At 39.4% G+C, this 20,767-nt stretch overlaps 1 protein-coding gene across 1 annotated transcript in view; it reads left to right on the top strand.

Annotated features, from left to right (window-relative positions):
- SLC26A5 (solute carrier family 26 member 5) overlaps positions 1 to 20,767 on the top strand; it is a 57,345-nt gene that overhangs the window by 7,514 nt on the left and 29,064 nt on the right. The window contains exons 4-5 of the mRNA XM_027573712.2: positions 16,401 to 16,605; positions 18,411 to 18,550. Of these exons, the coding sequence (XP_027429513.1) occupies positions 16,454 to 16,605; positions 18,411 to 18,550 (292 nt within the window). The 5' untranslated portion in view covers positions 16,401 to 16,453. The remainder of the gene's footprint in view (positions 1 to 16,400; positions 16,606 to 18,410; positions 18,551 to 20,767) is intronic.

The raw sequence follows: 20,767 nt of genomic DNA on the forward strand, positions 1-20,767 counted from the left end.
CCTCCCCCCTCCCCGTCTCTCTCTCTCTCTCTCTCTCAAATAAATAAATCTTTATATGAAGTTACAGAATAGGCAAAACCATGGTGATTTTAGGGATATGGCAGGGATTAACTAAGTAGGAGCACAAGGAAAATTTCTGGGTGATGAAAAGTTTCTATTCATAATAGTCTGAAATGCATGGTGGAACTCATTAAACCACACTGATCTGTGCAGTTCACTATATGTAAATTGAACCTGAATATAAAGAGAATTTTTAAATAGAAGCCAGTATTCAGCAAGAGCTGAGTGGGAGCTAACCACTTTGGGTTGGCACATGCTCTCTAGATTGGCACAGACTCACGTGGTTCACTTCAGTCCTTGTCATTACCCACCTGGCCCCTCGTGTATGATTCCCACAGCAGACTCTCTCAGTGGTTCTGGTTTCAGCTCTCAGTGGGGGCCTGGTATGTTAACTGGCAACAGAGAAAATAGTACCTGCCTCTAGGGTTATATGTGAAGCAGGTAACAAAAACAAACCTGATAGCTTAGGTCGGTCAGGCAGCCTATCCACACCCATCTCTCAGTGGTATTCTCAAACCTAGGGTTCTGAGAGGTCTCTGAACATGACTCTCACTCTTCAGCCAAGGGTCTCCTGTGTTTTTGCAGATACCTCCTCTGCGAGGATACAGAAAGTCCCTTGTACTCCTATCATCGGCACTTACAACTTGCTTTTATTACATTTGTACAAAAATGACAGTGTGTGCTATGGAAATCCTAAAAAGTACAAATAAAAACAAAATAAAATTAGCCACTATTCCACCATCCAAACGTAACCTCTATTTACAGTTTTGTGGTAAATGTTTTCAAATCCTTCTCCATACTTCTATGCATTTTATATTAAAAAAGGTTTGACTCATAAAATTCAGCACACACTTGCTCAATTTTCAAAATGAAAAAATAATAAGTGAAGGATGAAGCACAAGCTTTGCCTTCTCTCTAACCTGTACCTCTTTTTAAAAGGCTATAAAATTGTGCAAAGAATAGGAAGAACTCAGAAGAGAATGAGATAGACAAATGTTTGGAGGAAAGTAAATGATGAAACAGACCTAAGGATTAGTGCAAGAAGGACCGCCATGGGAATGAGAGCGATCTTCTAGAAAGAAGCTCTGGGCATGGAGTCAGCAAAGACAGAGCAGGCATGAGCAGAGGCATTAAGGCAGAAAGATTAACGGAAATTCTTATGCATTAATTAAAATGAAGCCATGCTTCTAATGTGAGTTTGGTATTATAGATAAATCCTTTTTCTTCCTAGCACTTGGAAAGAGGGTGGGCCCTAGCCTACAAGCCAGTTCTTGCCTCTTAACCCTAAAATCAAGCAAGCACTCAGCAGAGCCGACTCTGGTACACAAAGCCTCCTGATCACCATATTGTTCCGGGAAGGGTCTTACGCTGGAAACACTTGATATGTGATAGTGGAGGAAAATGAGAAAAGTTAACGAAGTGTTTAATTTATAAATATAAATATATAACTAAGAATAACCTAACATATGAGGGAGCATTTAAAAAAAAAGATAAACAGTTACTAATGCCAGAGGGGAGATCATTCAGGGAAATCATTTAAAATAGTTTTTAAAAAATCTGGGTACCCTCAGAGTGATTAAAAAGATAGTTTCCTTACACAAAAACAGAATTCTTTTAAGAAGGAACAATCAGAAAACCAAAATAGTCTCAAATTTTTTTAAAAAAATGATTACTATAATAAAAATAACTTATTAGAAGGACTAAAAGATAAAGTTTAAGAACTCTAGTATAACACTATGTTAACTGTACTGGAATTGAAAAAAAAAGTTTAAGAAATCTGTCAAAGAGACAGAGAATATATATGCTAGAAAAGATGAAAAAACATAGAGGAGCAGTCCAGTAAGTCCAATATCAACCTATTGCAGCTCTAGAAAAAATCAAAACAAAATAAAAATGGCGGGAAAGAGATTGACAAAGAAATACTAGGAAAAAATTCCTGTAGTTGAGAAGTAGGAGATAAAAAGAATCCATCAAGTGAATGGAAAAAAAATCCATACAAATATACAATCATTATAAGATTTCAGAATCAAGAATATAGCAAGGCTCCTAAAATTAGTTTCTAAAAGGGAATATGAAGTTACTTAAGATTGACATAAAGTTTCTCATCAATGAACTGGATACTGAAATGTAATAAATCAATGCCTTCAAAATTATGAGTGAAGGGGCGTCTGGGTGGCTTAGTCGGTAAGCCTTCAACTCTTGATTTCAGCTCAGGTCATGATCTCGGAGTCATGAGATCAGGCCCTCATTGGGCTCTGTGTTGAGAGCATGGAGCCTGCTTAAGATTCTCTCCCCCTCTCCCTCTGCCTCTATCCCTGGTCGCACACACTCTCTCTCTCTAAAAAATAAAAAATAAAAATTATGAGGGAAAATGATTTTGAACTTAAAATTCTATTGCCAGTGAAATTATCCAGTAGGTATGAGGATGACATGAAGACATTTTCAGACATTCAAAGATTTAGGCCCTTTGCTTCCAGGTACCCTTTCCGAATCAATTACCTAAGGATGTGTTCCAGCAAAATGAGGGTAGAAAGTGAGAAGGAGGAAAGTGTGGAAGAAGAAAGAGTGTAACTCCCCAAGTGCAATTAAAATAAATCCTAGGCTGACAGATGTGCACCAGGCTCAGAAAGAAATCAATACAAATTAGGTCAAGTAATCAGTGAGCTCCAAGAAGAATGACTTTAATTCTTTTTTTTTTTTTTAAGATTTTATTTATTCACTTGACAGAGGCACAGCGAGAGAGGGAACACAAGCAGCGGAGTGGGAGAGGGAGAAGCAGGCTTCCCGCCGAGCAGGAAGCCCAATGTGGGGCTCAATCCAAGGACCCTGGGATCATGACCTGAGCTGAAGGCAGATGCCTAACGACTGAGCCACCCAGGTGCCCTAGAATGACTTTAATTCTATTCAATAGATAGAACAAGTAATGAACAATTTTAATGTAGTTATAATAATGGGACTTCTGGCAACATGGACTAAGCTGACTCATATGTACAAACACACAAAAACAAAAGATAAACTTTAAATAAAGACTACCAGAAGAATGCAGAAAACTGTTTTAAAAGAACAGTAAGTGCAAGCTCATACTCAACACACCCCATAGGAGTTTCTTTGTGGGAAAAAAACCATAAGGTGTAGGGATGGGGTCATACATGCAAACCTGGAAAGAAGACATGGCCTCAGGCCTAAAGGAACCACCCCTTCTCCCATTTAATATGAGCTCACTATTTTAAAAACCTGCCAACTGTGGCACCTGGGTGGCTCAGTTGGTTAAGCATCTGCCTTCAGCTCAGGTCACGATCCCAGAGTCTCGGGATCAAGCCCCACATCAGGCTCTCTGCTCCTTGGAGAGCCGGCTTCTCCCTCTCCCTCTGATCCTTACCCCCTCTTGGGCTCACTCTCTCTCTCTCAAATAAATAAAATCTTTAAAAAAGTAAAGTATGGTCCATTAAAAAAAGACGAACCTACCACAACCATAAGGGAGTATCAGCAAAGAAAACAAATAGAAGAATTAGGGGCGCCTGGGTGGCTCAGTCGTTAAGCGTCTGCCTTCAGCTCAGGTCATGATCCCAGGGTCCTGGGATCGAGCCCCGCATCGGGTTCCCTGCTCAGCGGGAAGCCTGCTTCTCCCTCTCCCACTCCCCCTGCTTGTGTTCCCTCTCTCCCTGTGTCTCTCTCTGTCAAATAAATAAAATCCTTAAAAAAAAAAACAAAAACAAATAGAAGAATTAGATCCTCAAGAATAAAAGATAATGGAAATATATCAACAAAATCTTAAGTGTTTTAAAAATTATTAAAGAGATAAAAAGAATCCAAACAAGGGAAAATACTACACTATGAAAAAAAGACCAGCATATTTCAAAAAGAAGATACAGAAATAAAAAATACAGACATTGATTTTTTTAAATTAATGTTCTAGCTAAACAACATATTGGAGCCAAAGGTAAATTAGTAAATTAGAAGCCAAATCTGAGAAAACTGTCTGGAATCAGGTCATTGAGATAAAAAGATGGGAAATGTCAGAGGTTAAAAAACACAATGATATAATGAGACGTGCCAACGAATGTCTAATAGAAATTCCGGAAGGAGGTAAGAGAAAGAATTTGCCTATATTTGTTATATAAATAAACAAATTAAAATAGTAGTACAGGGATGCCTGGGTGGCTCAGTCGTTAAGCGTCTGCCTTCTGCTCAGGTCATGATCCCGGGGTCCTGGGACCGAGCCCCGCATCAGGCTCCCTGCTCAGCAGGGAGTCTGCTAACCCTCCCCCTACTTATGCTCTCTCTCTCTCAATTTTTTTAAATAGTAATACAATCTAGCAAAAATAATGAGAACTAGACTTAAATATTCATTTTTAATGGTAAGCATTCACAGATGTCTAAATTCAATGATTTAAAAAATAGCTGTATCCCTGGTGATGGGTATTAAAGAGGGCACGTTCTGCATGGAGCACTGGGTGTTATGCACAAACAATGAATCATGGAACACTACATCAAAAACTAATGATGTAATGTATGGTGATTAACAATAAAAATTTTAAAAAAAGGCAAAAAAGATCCAAAAAAAAAATAGCTGTATCATTCTATTACTTAGAATAGTAGTACTCAAAGTTAAATATATTTTTTAGATTTTTTTATTTAAATTCAATTTAGTTAACATATAGTGTATTATTAGTTTCAGGGGTAGAATGTGGTGATTCATCAGTTGCATATAACACCCAGTGCTCATTACATCAAGTGCTGTCCTTAATGTCCATTACCCAGTTACCCCATCCCCCCACCAACCTCCCCTCCTGCAGCTCTCAGTTTGTTTCCTAGAGTTAAGAGTCTCTTATGAGTTGCCTCCCTCTCTGTTTTTATCTTATTTTTCCTTCCCTTCCCCTATGCTCATCTATTTTGGTTTTTAAATTCCACATATGGGACACCTGGGAGGCTCAGATGGTTGAACGTCTACCTTCGGCTCAGATCATGATCCTGGGGTCCTAGGATCAAGTCCCGCATCGGGCTCCCTGCTCAGCGGGGAGCCTGTTTCTCCCTCTCCCTCTGCTTGTGCTCTCTCTGTCAAATAAATGAAAAATAATAAATAAAATCTTTAAATTCCACATATGAGTGAGATCATATGATATTTGTCTTTCTTTGACTAATTTCACTTAGCATAATACCCTCTAGTTCTATCCACGTCATTGCAGATGGCAGGATATCATTTTTTTGATGGCTGCGTAATAGTCCATTGTGTGTGTGTGTGTGTATACCACAACTTCTTTCTCCATTCATCTGTCGATGGACACATGGGCTCTTTCCATAGTTTGGCTACTGTGGACATTGCCGCTGTGAACATTGGGGTGCACGTGTCCTTTCAAATCACTATTTTTGTATCCTTTGGATAAATACCTAGTAGTGCAATTGCTGGGTCATAGGGTAGTTCTGTTTTTAACTTTTCGAGGAAATAGTTCTCAATCTTAGAGATTTGGAAATGTGTCAAAGTGATTGAAGGGTGCTGCTAGCATTTAGTGTCAGGGACAAAGATGCTAAATGCACAAGAGAGTTCCACACAAGTCCTAACCAGAGTACTATTAGCACTTTTTAAGAAATGCTGATGTAGAGTTCAAAATAAATCCACCAAAGGAACTAAAAACAAAAATGATTTTAAGAAAATAGTTGCTTTGGGGTGCCTGGGTGGCTCAGTCGTTAAGTGTCTGCCTTCGGCTCAGGTCATGATCCCAGGGTCCTGGGATCAAGCCCCACATCGGGCTCCCTGCACCGCGGGAAGCCTGCTTCTCCCTCTCCCACTCCCCCTGCTCATGTTCCCTCTCTCGCTGTGTCTCTCTTTGTCAAACAAATAAATAAAATCTTTTAAAAAAGAAAATAGTTGCTTCAAGGAATAAGGCTACACTTGGGGAGAAGAGGGGTGGAAAACTGTTGCTTTTCATAACTAACCTTCCCATAATATTTGCAGTTTTATTGTGTCTGTATTATTATGACCTGAAGTTACCATTTTAGAAAAAGAAATGACTGGTAAACCAGTAGATTCTTCTTCTGTTTTTACTTAAAGTTCAGAACTTTTTTTTAAAGATTTTATTTATTTGACAGAGAGAGAGCACAAGCAGTGGGAAGGGGCAGAGGGAAAGGGAAAAGCAGACTCCCTGCTGAATGGGGATCTTGACCTGAGCTGAAGGCAGGCGCTTAACCGACTGAGCCACCCACGCAACCCTCAGAACTTTTTCTTATTAAAATATCTGTCACTCAAATCTAAGCACCAATTTGAATTGCTGAGCTTTTTACCCCAAAGAAGATTCTGGAAGCATATCTTGTGAGTATTAATGATCTTTCAAGTGTTCCAGCTAAAAAAATAAATCTTAGAATTTATCAACTGAGGGAGTCACAGCAAATCAGTGTTAGAGGGGCTTCATTTTTTAATGGAATTGAGTAATTTTTCCATAGCAGGTGGTTCTATATAGAACAAAGGATGGGAGTAGAGTCAAATAACTAGAGCATATGGACTCATTTGGAGCCTAGAGCCTGCCCTTTACGGTCCTATAACACCTGGCTCTGTTCAACCTCTCCAGTTTCATTTTCTGTAACCACTTAAAACAGGATTTCTACCCGTGCTTTTGGTGTTCTATGAACATTTTGTTTTTTTACTTTTCACATCTTGGTGCAGAATCACATGCCCTTCCTTCTGCCTTCTACCCGTTATCCAAGAGCGGCTTCAAATCCAGTATCCTCTCTGAAGCCTTCCAATGTGCTTAAAAACCACCATGCTTCATAGGCAGCAAATCACAAGTGAGAATACATGCCTATAATTAATATCATTTAAGTAACATCAGATAAACATTCTGGCAAGATCAATCTGACACACTGTTAATGAGGCAGCATTGCACACGTGCCTGATTTCTGAAATCAGCACACCTGAATCCCCTCGTGGCTGTACTTATCCTATCAGAGCCTCAGATACGTCATCTGAAAAACGTGGATAATTCTTACCTCACGTGGATGCTGTGAGTCTTTAATCCCACAGTCTCAGTAAATCTTAACTGCTGTAATTATGTTCATTATTGTGTATAAAGAAGCTCACATAAATGTCTACCATTCATATTATTTTAAGTCAATTTATAGTTTTTATATACTCACTTTGTAAGTTACCCAATACTTGAGTATTGACATTGTTTAAAGGTGAACTTTTTTTGATTACTATTGCATATGAACTCACACAGATCAAAACCAGAATTCCACTTGTAATGGCAAAAATTTGGGGTTGCCTGCCTATCTCAGTAGAGCATGTGACTCTTGATCTCAGGGTTGTGATTTCAAGCCCCACATTGGGCGTAGAGCTTACTTAAAGTAGCCGAAGCATCTAATAATAAGGAAGGCGGTTAACTAAATCATTGTATATGTATATTAGAAAATATTAAGCAACCATTAAAAATTATGCTTCTGAAGTTGTTTATTAATGTGGCAAAATGCTTATGATATCATGGTAAGTAAAAAATTTTTAATGTAGGGGTGCCGGGTGGCTCAGTTGCGTGTTGACTCTTGATTTTGGCTCAGGTCATGATCTCAGGATCTTGAGATAGAGCCCTGCGTCTGGTTCCATGCTCAGTGTGGAGTCTGCTTCAAATTCTCTCTCCCTCTCTCAAATTAATAAAATCTTTAAAAACAAACATTTTAATGCAAAACTTTTAGGACAATATCCAGCCATGTAAATATATATGCACAAATGTATGTACTCATGATCTACATTCAGTATGTATTATTTATGCATGAGAAAAATGGAAAATTTCCAAATTTCCATGATGTTCGTATATTTTATAAGGAAAAAAATCATGATTTATATATCAAAGGCCCTTGATCTCGTTTTCTAAATATTTCCTTGCCGACAATCTCTCGCTCCCATCCCTGGAACTTTCTGTGTTCCCCTATATGCTCTATCATTCCATATGCTTCTACCCACCTGTAAGAAATCCTTAAAAGGAGGTAGAATGCTGCAAAGACATTAGATGACAAGGGTCCTGAGGACATGTGCCATAGCTTATTGATCTCTAAGCCTCTTGGATGTGACAGCCCCAAACATGGAGGTAGAGAGTCAGTAGAATTGTATTGAATGAATGAATGGAGACCCAAGGCATTGAGAAATGGAGCAGGTAAAAGGAAGTAAGTGTGAGATTGATTTAAAAGGTAATTGTAGGTATCTATGGAGTCCCTTATTCTAAATGCTTTATAATTCTTACATTAATCCCCAATGCAGCACTGTTGGGACCAGCTAGACAAATTATAAGCATCCATATAATGGCATGTATGCAGCTGTTTAAAAAACAAAACAGGGGATGCCTGGGTAATTTAGTCGGTTTGGTATTGACTCTTGGTTTCAGCTCAGGTCATGATTTCAAGGTCGTGAGATCGAGCCCCACATCCGGCTCCGTGCTCAGTGAGGAGTCTGCTTGAGGTTCTCTCTCTCCCTCTCCTCCTCACCTGCTTGCACTCTTGCTCCCTCTCTCAAGTGGATACATAAATCTTTAAAAAAATGAGGAATCTATTTTATAGTGATACGGAAAGATCAAGAGATATTAAGTGAATAAAGCAAGGTGCAGAACAGTATTAAGTCATTCTACCATTCATGAGAAGGAGACTATTCATATCTGCCTGTGTAAAATATTTCTGGAAAGACACACAGGAAGCTGACACCATGGTTGCCTCCCAGCCGTAGACTGGAAGTGAGACTGCACTTTAATTCTTTTTATACATGAATTTTTGAGCCATGTGAATATATTAGTTATTCAAAAAGATAATTAAAAAGGGAGGAAAATCATTATCCCCATTTTCAAAGAAGCAACTTGAGATTGAAGGAAATGAGGCCCCCTGTCCACAGCAGTAGTAAATAACAGTCACACTTATTAAGCATTTACTGTGTGCCAGGCCCCACAAGAGGTATTTTGGAAACATTTTCTAATTTATTCCTCACAGATCTATATTGAAGTTTTATGTTTATTTCAGTGTCACCGCTGAAGAATCTGAAGGAAACAGAATTTTTTTTCCAATCGAGGACACTTTTGGAAGTAATAATTACTCTGGGACAGCAAGCATAAGCCAGGACTTAGGGTCACTCCACTTAGAGAAGACAAATAGCATGCAGATGTCCTATCATCATGGCAGAATCAGAACATGCTCTGTGTGACTCCGCAGCCTATACGCCTAACTGCCGTTTACAGATGAGCAGATGAAGGGACAGAAGACTGATGTACCTTGCAAAAAACACACAGCTGTTAAGTGCCAGTTCCAGCCTCCAAGCATGGTCCTTCTGAACCCAAAGCTTATACTGCATGATGTTGTTTCTCTGGATAGAAATCTAATAACCCTTTGGCAGAGGAGTTTAAGAGGAGGATGATAAATCTAAAAGAAGAGGGAAAGGATGGGCAGAGCCCCAAGCTAAGTAACCTGGCACCTTTGGCCCCCACCACTCAAACACACCTGGAGAGCATCCAGTTGCAAAATGTCTGGGGGACTGCTGCACGCGGGAGTACGTGGCCAGTGTTTCGGGGACAGTGGTCCTGGCCTCACAGAGCTTACTGTCCACATTTAGGAGCAGGTTGCATAGATTTTAGGGCCTTTGGCTCTTTGTATGTATTGGCCACTGCAGTTAATCAATGATTGTTAATAAGGAAAAGCAAATAATATATGTTAAGGGTCCCAGAAGACTATAGACAAAAGGAAACAACTTTTTCAAATTGCTTTCAGGAAAAGGCTGATAAGGTCATAAGTGAAAAATTGTTTTCTGGACTACAACTCATGAAGCTTTGTCTATATGCTATGCCAATTATAGAAAAGCTTATGCCCTGGGAAGTGTAGAAATTTTTCATAATAAATAACATTTTTGTTAGTTGTTCATGCTGATGCCCATAGAGAAATTATGTGAAAGATATAGTAAGTTTGGGCATGTGCTTGCATATTTGGAATGAGAAGGTCAACATAAGCATTAGGACTAATTAGATTATTATGTAATTGAGTATACAATTATAATGAGAGTTATATAAGTTGATTACTTTGAATAGACGGACAGATGCCCTGAAACTCTCTCTCTTCTGATACCTCCAGTCCACAGTGAAGAATACTCTCACCAACTGAAAAGCATTACTGAACTGCTGTGTGTTTGCATGTGTGTGTGGTGGGGTGGGGTGTCTTAGTTTCAGACAACTGAATCCATTCTAGCTAAATCCACAGAGATTTAATTGGCATTTTGAACAAGCTTGCCAAATACTATTCTCAGAATGTTGTCACTGGAAATACTATTTAAGGATGAGGAGGACACTAGGACTCAGAGAGGCAAGTTGTTTTTCTATGTACATTCAACAAGCATTTTTGAGCCCTACGTAGCCATCACTGAAGAGAAATCCACAGCATTGAGTTTCCAGTCACAGTCTCGTTTCCCAACAGGTTGTTCCTCAATCTCCCTCCATGACTTTTAAACAGTACAGATTCCAGAATTATTAAATCAGTATGTCTAAAGGACCTGGAAACCTGTCGTTGCAGGCTCCCTAGATGATTCGGACACGCTTCCAAGCATGGAATCTCCTGGTGTAGTTGGCCCTGTTGTAACGGTATTGACTGGCTCAGGTGCTTGCGAAGCAGAGCTAAAGCTGGACCCCGACCCTGGCCTCCATGCCAGAGCATCTCCCACAAAACCAGCCTGAATCTCCGTTATCAGCAAGCAGCTGATTCTTGCCTTAATTTGAAGTTAATAATGGTGCCAGTGTTTTGTTATGGTTTTTATTTATAAATGTCTGTGCCTTTTAAATTTGATGGCTACTTTGAATAGGAAACCAGGTTTGTTTTGAAGACGTCACTTCAAATGGGTAGATGGGTCTGTTTTCTGACCTACAAAGGGAGGGGGTTACATTGGATCATCTTCAAGATGGACTTTCAGACCTAGCAATCTATGATGAAAACTGTTTTTAAATCCCTTCTTTCATGGCTGTGGAAAACAGGATTTGAACCTCTAGGTCATTTTGCTTTTCAGTTGCTAGTATTTTTGTTGGAGGACCTGTCAGAAGATTTGTCCCTTTCGACCATCTTAGAAGTGACATTTCTCATGTGAGAGTTTGTGTGGTTTTACAACTTGGTGATTTTTATTTTAATCAGCACACTGGAAGCTCATTATCTGTCAGATAAGAGTCTAGTCATTTGATCTGCTCGTGTTGGCCCCTTGGTTTCTTTGCTGCTCTTCTTCTGATAAGGGGGTTATTGATAGCCTTCATGACTTTAATTATTTAATCATTGTTGATGAGCATTAAAAGTTCCCCAAAAGGGCAGCCTTTCTCTATAACACCCTCTTCTCCTGTCCTGACCCCTCCCAGCACTCCTTTCTTTTCCCAGATAAGAAAAAACTGCCAAACAGATATCTCGAGGAGACATAGACTATAGCCAGAGTCCTAACACCTCAAAAATATTTGAGAATCCCCTCTAATATCTGTCTCCTCCTAACCTACAGAGTTACAGTTGCCACATTTAGCAAAGAAAATATAAGATGCCCAGTAAAATTTGAGATAAACCATAAAATTTTAATATAAGTATGCTCTATGCAGTATTTGGGGACATATCCTAAAAAAGTATTTGGTGTTTGCATTGAAATTTAATTGACATCCTATATTTTATTTAGCAACCCTAAAGAGAGTACATACCCTAATGATTTCCCAAATCCATCTAATGTTTTGAGATCTTTCTTTGAGACTTGCTCCTAATTTAAACCTAGAGCAAAATGTTTGTAATAACTGAGACTGTATTTGTGTGAAGTTTAATGGCTGTTGCACTGCCCAGCTACACACAACTCCCTCTTGTTTTAAGAACATAAGAATAGAAACAAGACTTTGTTTGAAAAACCTAAGTGAGAGATTTTTCTGTTTTGTAATTTTTTGTTAAATATTTCAAAGACACACATAAGCAATGACAGTGATATAATGCATTGCCCACACTTTATTTACACCCTACCCAGTTTATTTTCTTTTTTGTTTGGATGTGGGTGTTTATATTGCCATTCCCTAAGTCAGTGGTTTTGACCTTCAGCTGTGTGTTACTGTCACCTGGAGAGCTTTTTACATCCTCATCCCCCGCCTACCTCCCAGACCAATTAAGTCAGAATCCCTGGCATGAGAGTCAGACATCAGAAGCTGCCCCGGTGATTACAGTGAGCGGCCAGAGCTGAGAACCAATTCCCTAAATGAAAATGGCAAAATCAAAGTAGTAGTTTTACTGCTGAGTCATGTCCTCATATTCTAAATTCATCTTCAAAATTATTTCAAATTATTTATGGTTTTCTTATGTCTTTTTCATATTTATTTCTCTGTCTCTCTTAGGTTTTAGACCAGTGGTTCTCTACTCATTAAAATCATCTTAGGATGCTGTTTTAAGAAAATGCCTTGGCTCCCCTCCTGGAAGTTGTGTTCTAATTGGTCTGGTGTGGAGCCAGGATTTCTTGGTTTTAAAAACACCTGAGGAGATTCTGAGTTTAGGCAGAGTTGAAAGCCAGGATTTTTTAATATGTCAAATACCTATCTAGCTGATCATCTGAATTTCCTGGGGAACATTTATTTATTTATTTATTTATTTATTTATTTATTTATTTATTTAAGTGGAAGAAAACACATTTATGTATTTATTCATTTCTACTTACAAGTAAGGTCACAGACATCAAGTAGACATCGTACTGTCTGGCAATACCTTGTCAGTCTCTGGTCTAATTCTCTTTATTCAGACCTCCAACAGTCTCGCGTTCTCACTTTCCTTCCTTTTTTTTTTTTCTATTAAGATTTATTTATTTGAGAGAGAGAGAGAGCAGCGGGGAGAGGGAGAGGGAGAGAGAATCTCAAGCAGACTCCCTGCTGAATGCCCCTGAGATCATGACCTGAGCCAAAATCAAGAGTTCGATGCTTAACTGATTGAGCCACCCAGGCGCCCCTCCTTCTCACTTTCAATACAATTCACAAAAGAGAAACAACTCATCTTTCCAGCACCACATCTACCAGCCTAAGTGTATTTGTATCCACGTACTCTGCCTTCCCACTTTGGACAGGGAGGAGCTCTCCTTTTCCCCCTCAAGGTCAGGTCCTGCTTGTACATAAGAGCCAGTGTCTCCTAGGTAACTTTTAAAACACACATGTAATTGCCCTGCTTGATAAAGTAGAAGGAATTTTGACGTTCTAGGAGGAGGAGAAATGGGTGTTGGCAAATGACCTTCAGAGTAATGGGTATAAATGAGGAATCCTGTTGAGGATAGCGAAAGGACTTTTGAGAATAAGAATAAGAATGTCTAATATTTTGGAAATATTTTATTTCCACGACACCTGGGTGGCTCAATTTTTGGTTAAACATCTGACTTCTGCTCAGGTCATGATCTCGGGGTCCTGGGATCAAGCCCTACGTTGGGCTCCACACTCAGCGGGGAGTCTTCTCCCTCTCCTTCTGCCCCTCCCGCTCTCCTGCCTCTCCCTCGATCCTGCATGTTTTCTCTCTCTCAAATAAATCTAAAAAAAAAAATATTTTGTTTCTTCTGCTATGTTTCAATGTAAACACCTATTCTGTTGCTCTGAAACCTTTAGAGAAGGCTGTCATGCATGGGTACAGCAGCGCATGCCCACACCCACACAGAGTGAATGTCCATTGTCCAGGCCCCACCCCTGGAAATCCTATTTCAGGAGGTTCAAAGTGAGGCCCTGATAACAGTATTTTAAACCTTCCCCAGACCATTGTGGCAAGTGGCCAGGTTTGGTCCCACTGATTGTAGTAGATGTTACAACATCTTTAGACAATGTTCATCACAATCCATCCCATTGACATCTGGGTGAATTGATGTTGGGGAACATAAAATCAATGGTAAAACTGGGTTTTTGCAACAGGGAAAAAAAGAAAGTCTGATTCTTATTAGACCTCCCTCGGATCTACCTTGTCTTTTTCTCTTTGAGTGACTCTGAAGGAAGATACAACCTTTCTGAAATAGGACATTAGAAGACCAAGGAGGTATACAGAAAAATGAATAATAATAAATTTTAAAGCAGGCTTAATCTCCTGTAATACAAAATAACAGAGAGGAAGTATGACCTACATAATCAACAGTCATGAGCACCAATCCAAAGATATCGTTCATTTGTCAAATACTGAGTGCTGGCTAAAAGACAGGGACTGAGCTAGGCCCTTGGAGCTCAGGGTATGGTATGGCCTCGGGAATAACAGTCTAGAAGAGACCAATAATTATCATCAGTGGGAAGAAAAATGGGAAATTACATAAGTAGTAAATATAGACCTAGTATGCAGGGGATTAGTGGTAAGGGAAAACTTCAGAGAAGCAGAAGACAAAACCAGGCTTTTGAAAGATACAATGATCAAGGTGTAGGGAGAATGGAAGGAGAGTGAGGGGGGAAACAGCATTTCTTATCAGAGTGAATAGAACTGTAGGCATGGGCTTAAAGCAGCATGTGTGGTACATTGCCTGAATTATGGATGGTTCTATAACACTGTCATGTAATGTTCTGGAGGACTTGGGGCAGGAGGAAGGCAGAGGGGTTGCCTTGCCCTATGTCAGGCTCCACTCACATACACCAGCCCATTGTTCTTGGGTATTATGATGAGTTCCTAGAGTGTCCATAAAAAGTTAGCCAAGAGATGGCCAACAAGCCTTGCTAGCCTAAAACAAAAGACGTATGATCCCTATTTGTCAGATTCTGCAGCAAAATCCTCTTTCTCCAGACTAATCTGTTCCTATCCTCCTTATTGGTATTGCCATGCTTTTACTGTTAGACTTCCTTTTTATTCTAGACTCTGGAATTTTTAACCTCCTTGGACATAGGCATTTATTTTTGCATGATGTTTGTGGTTGATCACACGAGCCTGAGTTCAGTGTGAATGTAATTTCAGTTTGATGAGACTCTAAATTTTCATCCCACAGGAATTGTATCGGGCAATGTCAGTAATCCCCCACATCCCTAAGGTCACCACATAGACACCTGTTAGCTCAGGCTAACCCCCATCTCTTCTGCTGTTACCTTCCTTCAGGTGGGAACACTGACTTTAATTTTGTGCACTTAATTTTTATTATAAGGTATATAGTTCAAATATACAGACAAATACAAAGAATCATGTAATAAACACCCATTCACTTACTGCAGGGCTTAATCAGATCTAAACATTTTGCTCTATTTGCACCAATTATTTTTACAAACTAAAACGTTGTAGATACAGTAAGTTAAAGCTCTATCTCCCCTGAGTCTAATTCCCCTCCTCTCTTATCATTCATGGTTTTACACATTCACTACATCTATGTGTCCATAAACAACATATAGTATTGCTTTATACATTTTTAAACTTTGTATAAATTATTGCATCCTTGAAATATCTGTACCTTGCATTTTTGTTGAAAATTAAGTTTTTGGGATTTATTGATGATGACAGATTTAGTTTGCTTTTTAAGACTACTTTATAACATACATATATCGCTCTACTGAAATTTACTTTTTACTGCGTACAGGTAGACATTTGAGGTTTTTTTTCCAATTTTTCAGTATAATAAAGCTATAGTTAACATCCTTGTACACATTTTCATGTGCACAGTTATATTGGGTTTTTATTCCTTAATCACTTCTTTTACTCATATTAGTAACATTCACTATGTAGCATTTATATACATACATGTATACATATATATGATTTATAGACATATCTATATATTATATATATGTCTATAAATCAGCCATCTTAATTGTCTCAAACATGACATCATCATCACCTTTAAAACAGTATTATAAAATTGCACTTATGTTTTCAACTTGTAACCTCTCACTAGTCACCAGGAATTTCCCTCATTGGAGATATATAAACCTTAGTTCTGAACCGTGGAATAATTTAAGGAGTAATCAAATGTGAGTACAGAATTGGAGAGGAGGATAATATACCTTCAAGAAACTTGGGGTCAATTTAAGGACTGATCTTGCCCTTTTCCTGGTTCCTTGACATGTAAATGGTCAGAGTCAGCCTGAGTCACTATTCCCCTCATACGGACTGAAAGCCAGCTGACTGCAGAATTTAGCCGCTGAATTTAATACAAGCTGTTGTTAAAAGCATACACATTGCCACTTATTGCCCTGGGAGGAAATAAGTCACATGTGGTTTGTTTTTTTTTTAATTTTAACTTCACTTGATTTATTAGTGGTTGCTAGATACTGAGCTATAGGGTAGGTGCTCTGGGATGTCCAAAGATGAAGAAGTCCTCCAACAAACTCACAATCCTGCAAAGAAGAGATGCTTAGGAAGAGTCATCCATCAGATTTAGGCATCTGAAATAGGCTCTTTATTTTCTCCTTTAGCGACACTCAGGAAATGCTTGTCTCCTGCTGTTGATGCATAATCTGAGAGTACTATGGATCATGCTGAAGAAAATGAAATCCTTGCAGCAAGCCAGAGGTACTATGTGGAAAGGCCTATCTTCAGTCACCCGGTCCTCCAGGAAAGACTGCACAAGAAGGACAAAATTTCAGATTCCATCGGGGATAAGCTGAAACGGGCATTCACGTATGTTGTGTTTTAACCTATTTCCTTTATCCTGTCATTCAGTTATGACAGAAGCGAGGTCAAATGTATCAAGAAAATCTGGTGCGGTGGGGAAAATGAAACAAATGGTGAGCACTTAGGATTTGCAAACTGTCCGCACAGTTCACTCAGGGATAGGTATCTGATTGAATCCCAGCTTCGTTATATATTTCACCCTGTTTATTAAATTTTGATTATACTTGCATCCATTTAACAGTTTATCTAAACACCCTGCTTTCCCATACTCCACCGCCTTCGAAATATCCACCTCTTCTCTTCGTCTCTCAGGAATATTCCAACCACTGTATCTTTTTTTTCCACCCCGACCTCTACACCATTTGGCAACATCCTTAATTTATGTCCCAACCCAGGCTGTGAAGGACACTCAGTGTCCTAGGACTCCTCACTTTGGAGACGCTTACACAGCCATGTTGCTGGCCTGGGAATGGTAATAGGTGTTGCCTGACATGTGTGTCTCTGGAGAGCTCCCAAGATTAGGTTTGATTGCTCCCTTCTGGACCCTTGGGAAGACACATCCATGTTCTGTGTTCATGCATACTTCACAGGGACCCTCCGCTCTAGGTGTGATCATCAGGAGAGTTTTAAAATGTATTCACTGGAGTCAGACTATCTGAGTTTTAAGCCTAGTCCCAATCACCTACCAACTGTGTGCTTGCATTTCCTGCTCTACAAAAGGGGGATAATAATAGTACTTATATCATAGAGTTCCTGGGGGTTAAAATCTGTTAATATATGCAAAGTCCAAGGCACATGGTAAGTACTACATTAGTGTAGCTATTATTAATGTCTTAATTTTCTAAACAAGGAGACTGGCATCTAGTTTGTTCCACTCAAATTCATGGCTCTTGCCACAGTTGCCCCAGATCTCCTTCCAATATCGTCCTTCACCTGATGATCAGATACTTTTGGCCACTGAAGACATGATATAAAGTACCATGCATGCTGCAAGAATGCATTGTCTTTTGAATGGAATAAACTGCTTCCTTGCTTCCTTGTTACCCGGAGAACTTGGGGCTGTCGTGGTGGTGATGAAACCCATCTGTCCATCTCTTATTTAGTGATGTCTCTGATGATTGGCATAGGACTGGCAAAAGGACTGGCCAGGGCCCAGAACATAGTCTATGTACCAAAATCAACTGAACTCTATAGGGATTAAATACAAGGCCTGGGTTTTATCAGCATGATGTTCCACCTAATCAAGACAACCAGACACAGAATCCACTACAACACATCAGTGACAAATGGTGTTTTGAGGTTACCTAATCAAAGACTCTAAAGCACTGACTACATATCCATAAAGCTCATAGTACTTGTATAAATTTCCTTCATTTATAAGGACAGGGGAAACTAAATGGGCCTATCAGTCAGTGGTTCCACATCCAAAAATTTACTCAATCAGTAAATAATTCCCCCACTTTGTTTTACACCAACACAGAAAGTACATTAGGATTTCATCTGCTAAAATAATAGCTTCCAAGGTATCTCAATTATTTTGAAGCTAAATTTTTATTTTTCATGGTAAATTGTAGAGCATTATTATGGAGCCAATTCAGATGTTTCCCTTAAAAAAAAAAGTTTACAAACAGATCTTCTTGTTTCTCATCTCTACAGAGTGGAAAGGTCATTCTTAGCACAGAATGTGAATTTTTCCTTATTGCTCCAGGATATGGGGAAGGGAAAATGCCTTGGTATGAATTCTATAGAAGTATTCCTCATTTTATCTCTGGGTTTTTTTGTTTTGTTTTGTTTTGTTTTTGTCCTCCCAGATGTACTCCTAAGAAGATACGAAATATCATTTATATGTTCCTGCCCATAACAAAGTGGTTACCCGCATACAAGTTCAAAGAGTATGTGTTGGGTGACTTGGTCTCAGGTGTAAGCACAGGGGTGCTTCAGCTTCCTCAAGGTTAGTAGGTATATTCATTTCTTTGTGTTGTTTCCCTTGCCATCATCTCTTCAAACAATTGTTGACCTTTTCTCTGTTTACTTTCATCATGATTGTGAATTCATAGTTTTTATCATATCCTAGTAACCTTTACCTCTCTAAAGGAATTCTTCAGAAATATTTAACCCTTAAAAAGCCCAGAGACAGTAGTAGTAGAATATGGTGATACTAGTTTACAGATCAGTATATTCCTAGGAACTGGCTGGGCATGGCCTTACTTCTTCCTAAGTTAGCCAGTCACTCAATGAATGTGTTGTTGGAGTTCTCCTTGTTAAGGTTCTTGACTTTTAAGTCCATATTCTAATTACAAGGGACCGGGATATGCTGAATTCCTCTACATTTGTGTGATTTTTATGTGTGATATAAGAATTTAAGAAAATGCTCATTAATTTATTCATCTATTCATACATGTTTATCAAGCATTTGCCCAGTTCTCCTTGTCCTTATGAATCTAACAGTCCAATCAGGCAGAAAGGCATGAAGCAAATAAAAGCACATATACATTTTTAACTACAAATGATGTTAAACACAATGAAGGAAAATTCAGGGTACCAGAAGATAATAATAGGGGAACCTAACTTAAGTAGGTAAGTCACAGAAACTTCTTTAAGAGAGATTTGAGCTGAGCCCTGAAGGATGAGCGGGAGGCAGGTAAGGAATGAGAGGAAATGCATTTGAGGCAGAAGGAATTGCTATTCCTCCTAAGTGAAGACACTTAGCAGGAAAAGAATTGAGTATTTGAAGACTTGGTTTGAAGAATTACTAGAAAAGCAGCTCGCTAGGGGTGTAGGGGAAGAGGGGCCGGTGGCCAGCGAGGTGGGCAGTGATAGATCTGCCGAGCCTTTTTGGCCAATTTTTGGATTCACTCTGAGTGCGCTGAAAGCCATCACCGTGCTTTCACTTGGGGTTTCTTTCTTTCTAAGGGGTCACTAGGACTGCTGTTGGGGTGACGTGGATTTGGTTGGTGGGAGGGGTACCAGAATGAAAGTGGGGAGACCGATTGGAGGTGATAGGACTCGGTATAGGGAAAAGGTGATAATGGCTTGAACAGCCTCTAGGTCCGTTGGCCAAGAATCTCTTCCCTTCTCCAGTTTCCCAAAACTTAATTACTAAATGATCAATTTGTCAAGAAAAAAAACCACTTCCCCTAATGATCAATTAGTTGCATTTTTAATTTTCTAAGTGACCGATTTACCAAATCTGTTAAACATAAGCCTTGTACTAGGTGTAGGATGGTTTTCCACATCCATTTTGGCACCAACACCCCAAGGGCAGAGAAGGAGACAGGTTCAAAGATGGGGGTGGGGGCAGGGAGGGGAGCACACAGAGACTCAGCATCTGAAATGGGAAACAAGTGGAACTGACATTGAATCAAGTGGGACAAAAAAAGCTACAGAAGTACTATGGTGAAACCGTGTAAACTAATACTTTAGCGAAATCCTCAGGATTGTGCCTAATTGGGTTAAAAAGCCATTCCACAGGTTTATTTTTGACCTGTTAGCCATCTTCCATCTTGAACTAGGGTGGTGGTGATAAAAATGAAAAGAGTTATAAAGGTACATGCTGTATTTTATGGTGAATTCAGCCAGATTGGCTGTTGGATTGATTGAGGGGGGAATGGGGAAGCAAGGCATGTCAAGAATTACTTTAAGGTTTCTGGGCCGATAAGCTGGATGCAGGGACATTGAGGAAGAAGGGTGGTCAAGAATGACTCTCAGATTTCTGGTTCTAACATCTGAGGGTTGGAGGTGCCCCCTGCAGATGTAATAAAGACTGCAGGAGGGATGAATTTGAAGGGTGAATTTGAACATGTTAAATTTGAAATGCTTGTGAGATAGACAAATGGACATTGCATGTTTATATTTAAAATAAGGGCTAAAAAGAGAGCTGTGGGCTAGAGATGTCAGTTTGGGGATCTTTGACATACAGGGGACATTTAAGCCATGGAAGGCCACCCAGGAAAAGAATGTGGAGGGAAAGAGAAGAGCGCCAGGATCAAGCTTTGTCCAACATTAAAGACCAAATAAAGAAGGAGGAACCAGCAGAAGAGACGGAAAAAGAAGCATCTGGAAAGAGGAAAGGAGAACCAGGAACCTGTGGCTTTACAGGAAGGAAGAAGGAATGATCCAGTAGGTTGAACACTAAGGGATGTAAGTCATCCCACAATCAAATTTGTAT

The sequence above is a fragment of the Zalophus californianus genome, chromosome 12 (assembly GCF_009762305.2).
Source record: "Zalophus californianus isolate mZalCal1 chromosome 12, mZalCal1.pri.v2, whole genome shotgun sequence".
In the NCBI taxonomy this organism is placed as follows: Eukaryota; Metazoa; Chordata; class Mammalia; order Carnivora; family Otariidae; genus Zalophus; species Zalophus californianus.